Here is an 8,833-nt window from a genome sequence, read left to right on the forward strand (position 1 = left end):
TTTTTTTTTTGGGGGGGGGGTTAACCATAAAAGTATTGTTTTTCATACAAAGATCTTTTCTAAAGTGTTTATGTACTGTATATGTACAAAATATTTTAATACAGTTTAAATTGATTTGCACTGATGATTAGGTTGAGGTTTTTCGAACATTTCCAATCTGTCACCCTTTCTTTTGCTCACTTTTGTTAATCGTTTGTCCACCATCGCTTGTCTTTAGAATTAGAGGCTCAGACACTGGAGGAATTGAAGCAGCAGAAGGGCTTTGTTCGAGAGCAAAGGAAGCAGTACAAGGAGATGAAGGAGCTGGTTCGCAAACACCACCGCAAAACCAGTGAGCTGATCAAGGAGCACACAGCTCGTGCATCCGAGCTACAGAGCCAGCATCAGCGCCGGCGTTCTGCCCTGCAGAAGAGCCACAAACGAGACGGTAAGAAAAGGTAGGTAGCCCTCCTCTTCTCCACTTCAAACTGTGTTTCCCTTCTGCTCCATCTATCTTCCACCAAATCCACCAACATAAATTACTATCTGTAGCAATAATACATGAGAGCAACTTAAAGGAAAAGTTAGAATGTCAGGAAAATTGAATTACAATATTACGATATCATAACGCAAAATAACTCGTAGTTCTTCTCAACGACACATAATATAAATGGTGTACAGTTTTCCCATCCCTCCTTTCCTTCTTTATTGCCTTCTTTCTGTCTTACATCTACAGAAATATACAATACGTCATCTACATCGTCATACAGCACCTTAAAATCTAGTGTTGCATATCGTATCGCTCCAGAACAAACACTCCAGGGCAGACATCGCCCTCTTCAGAAATAAAAAAAAAAAGAGCTATGACTAGAATAATAATGAGTGGATAAGGCTTCCTCCAAGCCTCGGGGACGCGTTCAGGGCCCTCAGGAGTCCATCACACATTGAAGAATCAGTACTCAGCACGCAGAAAAGATTACAGTCCTCAGCCAGTGTTGACCGCAGAAGGGTACTGCATTAGACAGATAACACATTTCAACCAGATAAGTGCTCTTATTAATGTTTGAAATAACTTCAAACATTAACATCAAGGTTCACAGCAACATTCCCTGAAAAAGTTTTAGACATGGTAGACATGCAGTCATAAAGACATCCATGTGAATATGTTTCTAACGCTTTGATGATAGAAGTTAATATTATTATTTTATGTAAAGATGCATATCACATAATGATACATTAATATAATATGATACATAATTAACAATGTCCAGTTATAGAATGAATTAGGACCACTGTGCTGAAAAAGAAGGAGGGATCTTAATTTGCGGGTGTTCTGATTGATTGTGTGCGGCTGTGTGTTTGTGTGTTTGTCTCCAGTCGGTCCGAACACTCTCTGTCGACCCTGGACCAGGAGCTGTGTGAGCTGGATCAGGAGTGTACACAGAGGCTTGCAGAGCTGAAGGAGCAGCAGCAGCAACAGCTCCTCACACTTCGCCAGGAGCAGTACTACAGCGAAAAGTACCAGAAACGAGAGCACATCAAGCAGGTAGTCAGAAACACACACAACAAATACACACATATATAGACGTGAGGGCAGCTGGGTTGGCTTGTTAAGTAGATAGTATAGCAGCATGGCAACAAATCTGCCTCATACTTTCTGTTTACACTTAAACCATATGTACACTTTTCTTGTCAACACCTGATTTATAGTGTCTTCATTTACTGGCACCACTGACAATACCCTTAATTACCCTTTAAAATGCCATTTGCACTTGCCCAGAGCTTACCACCAGTCAGGGTAGTCCCACATACCTTCCCACATAAGCAGCGCATATAAACATTCATTGGAGTAAAAAGACACTCGTATTATAGCTTGCCCTGATTTCTGTTGGACTGGATAAATCGCTGTCGCTCACTGTTGCGAAGCTCAGAAAGGCTGACACAAACTAATCGTATCATACGAATGAATAAGTGAATGCTGCAATAAACTCCATCTCACCAGGTAGAACATTTTAGCCATCGTTCTGCTGCCTGTGCACATGCTCTGTTGTATGGTGTGGAAAAATAAATGATTTCTGCTCCAGTACACCTGCACATTGAGCACAGCTGAGGTGTCAGAAGGGTTTATTCAAGCAAGAGACAGCAACCATAATGAAGACTGTGCTGTGTACTTGATCAGAATGAATGAAAAACACATAAACTAAAATAATCGATAATTAAAAGCAGATGTTTCCTGCCTCTCTCATTTGACTCTGCTTTGTTCTTAGTGTTAAATTATGACTCTTTTTGTCTCTCTCTCCCTCTCTCTTCCTAGCTGGTTGAGAAGCTGACCACTATAGCAGAGGAGTGCCAGAGTGCTCAGCTCAAAAAGCTCAGAGACATCTGTGAGAAGTAAGACTGTGTTCAGCATGCAGCATGCACGCACATTCACACAAACACAAATGGTTCCCACATTTCCATTCACTCTATATCTTCCTCTTTCTCCTTCTCACCATCTGTAGAGAAAAGAAGGATCTTAAGAAGAAAATGGACAAGAAAAGACAAGAGAAGATCAATGAAGCCAAATCTAAAGACAAAAATGTGACAGAAGAGTAAGTATCTCTACTTGAACATTAATGAGTGACAGTATATGCGACCACTAGATGTCGCTACATACTAAAGATTTAGCTCTGTTGTGACCAGTTACTTGGTTTGACTGTTGATAAAATTCTCCCCACAGAGAGAAGCTTGAGATTAACAGATCGTTTGTCAACGAGGTGGTGCAGTACATCAAACGGGTAAGAGAGGATATGGCCATGCTCTGATGAAGCATATATAATCGCCAATGGTCACATAATTTTCCAATAATGCACTGCATTATGGCATTATTGGAATATTATGTGGTGTTGACCATTTTGGGATTATGTATGCTTCATTCAGAAGTCAAGATACAATTTAATTCAATACATACTTCAAATTTGTATTGACTCCTACGATACACCACTACTTACAGTATTAAACCTTTGTGGGTACAGTACTATTACTGATGACATGCGAAGACCTTATAGTATCTGTGTGTGTGTGTGTAGTTGGAAGACGCACAGACTAAAAGACAGGAGAGACTACTGGAGAAGCACAAGGATATCCGCCAGCAAATCTTGGATGAAAGGCCAAAGGTAAGATGCTTATTAAGATAACATTAAATTTAACTACAATGTGATGAACTCTTGATTTGTGATGTGTTTGTTGATATTGTACACACTGATATTTTTTCATTAATTCCGTCACATGCTCACCATAGCGCTTTTTTTAAGTTACTGGTCTGCTGCATGGCAGGATCCACCATTGGAGTGCACGGCCAGGGGCCCAGCATGCCTTTGAGTGCTTGCATGTGCAAAACAAAATTAAAATACATTTTCCCAGTTGTAACTGGTGTGACTACAATCCAGACATATTTAAACCAGATTTCAAAATAAATAATATGTTAAGATGTTTATTAATCAATATGGGAGCAGAGTAAAGACATATGTTTTACATAGATCTTGGGCCAGTATTTTTCTCTTTTTTATTATGGATGGAAAACATAGATATTTTATATGAATAGAAACATAACTTTGGTTGTCCTTGAACTAAACTGTATCTCTAACTGAACAATGGCTGTCGATGTACACCACTGGGGGGCGGCATGGCCCAGGTTTAGTGAGATATGGCTCTGGCACTTTAGTCCAAAATTGGTCACCCTGGGTTTATATAGCAATACCTTCTGCACTTTATGTGGCTGCATACAGTATAAACAGCATCACTATGTGAAATAGTTGTTTGGTTGTATATTAGTGAAAACGAACATGCTGTGGCTGCATCGGTCCTCGGCTGTTGTTGTTAATGCGCTTACTGGAGTCAGGGTGTGATCCCATCATGCCACTCTGCTATGCTAAATATACATGGAGTTTCAGCATGACTGCTTTTCCCTTATGAGTTGCAAAGTTCCCAACCTTGTCATTGTGACTGTCATTCTAGGACGGTTGTGCAGCTGAAGAGCATGGTAAGACCATTGTTGCATCCCAGTGTTCAGTATTAATACAGAATAAGTGTGGCAGTATTAATATTCAAGCTTTTATACACTTGAGTCTCTGACTGGCAACAAGTGAATGCACATTGCAGCTCTGTAATGGCTGAGGCTTGCTAAGCATTACTACAATACAGAATACTGTATGAATTATTGCAAATATCTTGTGATTTTTTGCTGAAAATCATATTGTATTGAAGAATTATTAGGTGTAGTCTGCATAGCATGGCAACATAACATCATAACAGGGGCAGCAGATTGGCCTGTGTATAGTGTGATCACACCCCAGTTGGAGTGCTCGGATTTAATCCCACGTGTTGATGCGTCTTGAAGCAAAATCCTAGATACCAACCAGAGAGTAAAAGGGAAAGAACTTCACCATTTTGGATTATCAATAAGGTATAAGCAAATCAACTCAACAGTACATTCTATTAAAAGCAAAATGTCTCAGCCACTACAGTAACACTCCCTATCAGGAGGTATAACTATTTCACTTGTAAGATACTTGTAATATGAAACCATTATACTAATAATGGACTAATTTTGTAGTTTGTCATCACCGTAATGCAAATATAATATCATGTAGTACTAGTACATCCAATAAACTGAAGGCAGAATTTCTCTTCATTTCCTCCTGTCTTCTCTTCTTTTCTTGATCTCTTTCAATGATTTTTAATCTAATGCACTCTTAACCATATTACAGCACGCTGCCAGTATAATCAAGATTACCTCTGCTCACCATGGAGACACTCCGATGTGATCCTCCTATCATGTTTTTACTCTTGTTGTCAAATGACATGAGCATAGTGTACATTTATCGTATCTACTCATGAGGTAGTGTATTTTTTTTACAGGACAGGCATGAGTCAATAGTATTCTGTTGGAGAAAGCTGCTTAACTACCCACTCTCAAAGAGAGAGCCCCTTGAGAGAGTTGAGTGTGGGAGATGGAGTATAGACATCTAGCCCAACACCTCATATACAGTAGGTCTTTCACATTTGCCCAAAAATGGCAGCATGGAGAAATCTGTAGTGACACTAAAATACTGGTATACTAGTATGTTAAATACAGAATGGGATGGTAGAGTCAGAGGTGGGAGAGATCTGCTTGTCGTGTAAATCACTCAGGTTATTGAACTGCGTTCCTTTAGATGTGGTCCTGTGGTGACCCTCATCATCTTTTAATAGTTGCTGGAGCATTTTTGTCAATAACACCAGAATTACAATGATTTCATAAGTCAGCACTGATTCACGTTGAGCTGTATGACACAGGATCACCAGGGTCTAATTAGCATTGAATTAGGCCAATTTCCTAAGATGAGAGACAGAGATACTGCTGTTTTCTTGTGCTGATCACTTCAGCGTTCCAATCAGATTTCATTCTGGTAGCAATCGTCGTTTCCCACAAAATTGTAACTGATTATCCCTCACCTAACCCCGCTGTCACAATCACTTCTCTAAATCAACATCCGGAACATGGCTAATTTAATTCGCCTGAAGGAGGCTATTACATAGCAATCAACCATCTCTCCAATGTCTGTTCTCATGCAACAGTAGTCATCATCAGTACGCAAAATATGCAAGAGATGTCAGAGGGCACGACTCTGGAGACAGCTAGCAGAATGCCAAGGGTCATGTCTGTTAAAAAATTCAGGACGTTACCCACAATGCTAGAATAGCAGTTAAAGTTGAGGATGGAGGTTTGTTTAAGATTATGTGTCTAAATGGTATTAATGTGAAATCTTACAAAAAACAATATTAAGTAACCCGGCATTGTTCATACTGCCCTTAAAGGAACAGTGGGTAGTATTTAGTTGAGTATCGATTGTAATTAAAAACACCATTGTATTGTGCATGACCCGCAAAACTCGTGAAAAACGCAGAAAGTCAGCCAATGTGTGGTTTGTCCTTTCTGAAAAACTGTAGAAACATGGTGGACTCAATGGAAGCCGACCAGCGACATCTAAGACTCATTCTAAGTCAACAAAAATACAACAATTCCTATATTTAGAGGATTATACACTAATAAACACTTAACTATGCATATTAAATTCCATTTATGCCTGTAATTCCACCTAAATGTTACACACTGGACCTTTAAATACCTTTAGGAAAGAATACAACCATGCTGTGAAGCCTCACAGTGTCTATTTGTGTCAATAGTTTTTATACTGTAAAATACAGAGGCTATGATAATAACTTTATTTATATAGCACCTTTGAAAAGTGTTTTGACCCGGAGCAAGACAAAAGTTAAACAAGAGAAAAAAGATAAAGGCAAATAAATATGAGAATTCTTTGGATCCAAGGCTGCGAACTGGCTCATATGGGGTTTCTGTTAATTATGCTATGTAGCTTGGGGCCAGACCCAGACGTGCTTTAAAAGTATCAGTAAAATCTTAAAATCAATTCTAAATCAAACAGGGAATCAATGGTTCACTTCCATAACCCCTTCAGATACTCTTCCTCAAATGCCCGTTAATTGTGTTAAGTTAATCAGTATCATAACCAATAGTATCTGATCATCAATAGAATATGACTCTCGTAACATGTCCTGTCAGTTCAGTCGATATATACTTAGAGAGGCAGCACCTCGCTCCCCCAGCAGCACTTACACGTTGCTTACATACAGCTGTGATTTTCCAGCTCCGCCTAATAGCATGTGGAAATGTCCTTAAGCAAAACACTGAACCAAAAACTGCTCCCACTGAGCAGACCAGTGGCCGTGCATGGCAGCTTCAATACTGTGTGTGTGTGAATGTGATGAATATAAACCACTGTAAGCACTTGGCTCTCATAATTAATGCTCCTTGTGAATGCAGTCCATTCGCTATGGTTAAAACTCCCCCAAACTATATTTGAGGCAAAGGGAGATATTGTTGAATTAGCACACAGGAAAACCCTTTTTATTCATTTAGTCCTTGGATGAATGTAAACAACAACAGACAGACACATAAACATAGAAAGCGTAAGGACCAAAAAAACGGATGGAGAGAGCTCCAATGGGGGCTAATGGATGAGGCATAAATAGCCAGGGCAGGGCTAATATAAAAATACTTTTGTTGTGTGTCTCTATGTTATGTGTGTGTCTGTGTGAGTGTGTGTGTGTTAGTCTTTATGAATCAGAGAGCGCAAGATACATCATACTTTCTCTCTCACACAGTTCTGACCCAGTTTCTCCTTTGGGCTCAGAGCAGCCACTAATGGACAGCTATAACTATCCCTGGTGAAGACCCTGAGAGCTGAGCAGCCCACTGCAACAGTAGATGTGTGTGTACACACATGCACATGCATGTTATATACCAACCTAATAACCAGAGCACTACAGCATCTCTGCTATGCAGGCAGGAAAATAGCGGGGAATGCTTTAGGTATTATTTTCAGACTATTTAAAGCTGAATGAATGTAAAATGTGAGAGGTATGCTACTCTGAGCTCTGACTTTAGCATTATTAACAACGTGTGACTTTTGTTAGTAAGACTCTGAAGTTCTAGCTTGTGATACTTCGGGGATCTGGTACTGAATTGAACGAGAAGAGGCGAGAGAAAAAGAGAGACATGGCGAGGTTTGTCGCCACTCCTGGCGTGTGTGCTCTGGTGTCGCTGTCTTGTTAATGATCCAATCAAAATGCCCACCAGGAGTCAGCAGTGCCCAGCGTGATGGCGATTGGTGTTTCGGCACACCTCAAGACCCTATATCCTGGCGTGTCACTTCCTTTCATCTGCCACCTGGTCAAGTTCACATTGCCATATGTCCACCGGAAATTATTCACGCCTCATGTTGATTGTGATGATCTTTTTATCAGTTGTCAAAGTAAGATACCGCTTGTGCTGCTCTTCCAAAAGCTATCATTTGAGCTCAGAGTTTTAACTATTTGATTAGATATGTTAAATGTGACTTGACTAGCACAAAAACATTTGTATTTTTAATTATTTTCCCTGATATAGGAGCTAGTTTGGTATGGCTTTAAGTTTTGTACATCTAACCTGTTCAAATGTGATCAGATGTTTTAACCAAAAAGGACGGATTAAGGTGATCTGGTGGAAGGACTCCATCACAGCCTCTTTGGAGATTTTATGATTCAACTACCACTAAAGGCTTACCAGGCCATGTGGTAGTTCCTCTGTACTAGTCACCCCTTCACACACGCTTTCTTTTTGGCTGCGAAAGCGAAAGTGATAGGGCAATATGTTTCACAACCGTGTGCGTTGGTGTATGTATGTGTGTGTGGTGTGAACGTGCGTAATTCCGTAGGAGACGTGCTCATTCTTTCTTTCTTAAATGAAAAGGGGGGGAAAAAATGGTGTCTTCCCACTGTGCAAGCCTTGAACTAACACACACAGAGCCACACATATATGCGCACACACTCATTCCGTTCCACAAGCAGGAGTCCTGTGCGGTCGTCATGGAAACTCGGATCCCCCACTCTCCCCCTCCCCACCTCTCATATCCTCCTCTACCCTTCATGACTCTCTGCAATCTGTTAATTTGGAACCGAGTCCTCATGACGCAATCCCAAGGATGGTTACTGGAGGTGGAAGAAAGCAGCAGGAGCAAGGGGGGAGGGATAAAGGGAGGGAGGGGGAAAGCAAACAGGTTGGAGGAGACATGGAGGTGTGGAGTTGAAAAGGAAGAGAGCAAGTGTGTGGCCACCCTCTCCCTTCCTCCGTCTCTTTCTATGTCTCACCAGCTCACTGGGTGTTGTAGAGGTGGCCATTGTGTTCACTTATCACAGACTTTGATCTGCATCATCTCTGCCTGGTGGCTTTTGCATCAATAATGCACTTGTAACCATACACACACACACACAC

At 40.6% G+C, this 8,833-nt stretch overlaps 1 protein-coding gene across 1 annotated transcript in view; it reads left to right on the forward strand.

Moving 5' to 3' along the window:
* LOC118340893 (1-phosphatidylinositol 4,5-bisphosphate phosphodiesterase beta-1) overlaps positions 1 to 8,833 on the forward strand; it is a gene marked incomplete in the record, with an annotated part of 102,206 nt that overhangs the window by 84,828 nt on the left and 8,545 nt on the right. Inside the window, 7 exon segments of the mRNA XM_035679050.1 lie at positions 218 to 437; positions 1,357 to 1,525; positions 2,294 to 2,370; positions 2,481 to 2,570; positions 2,699 to 2,756; positions 3,048 to 3,134; positions 3,976 to 4,000. Of these exon segments, the coding sequence (XP_035534943.1) occupies positions 218 to 437; positions 1,357 to 1,525; positions 2,294 to 2,370; positions 2,481 to 2,570; positions 2,699 to 2,756; positions 3,048 to 3,134; positions 3,976 to 4,000 (726 nt within the window).

Source organism: Morone saxatilis, unplaced genomic scaffold, assembly GCF_004916995.1.
Source record: "Morone saxatilis isolate NCDOM2014 unplaced genomic scaffold, NCSU_SB_2.0 Contig7, whole genome shotgun sequence".
NCBI lineage: Eukaryota > Metazoa > Chordata > Actinopteri > Moronidae > Morone > Morone saxatilis.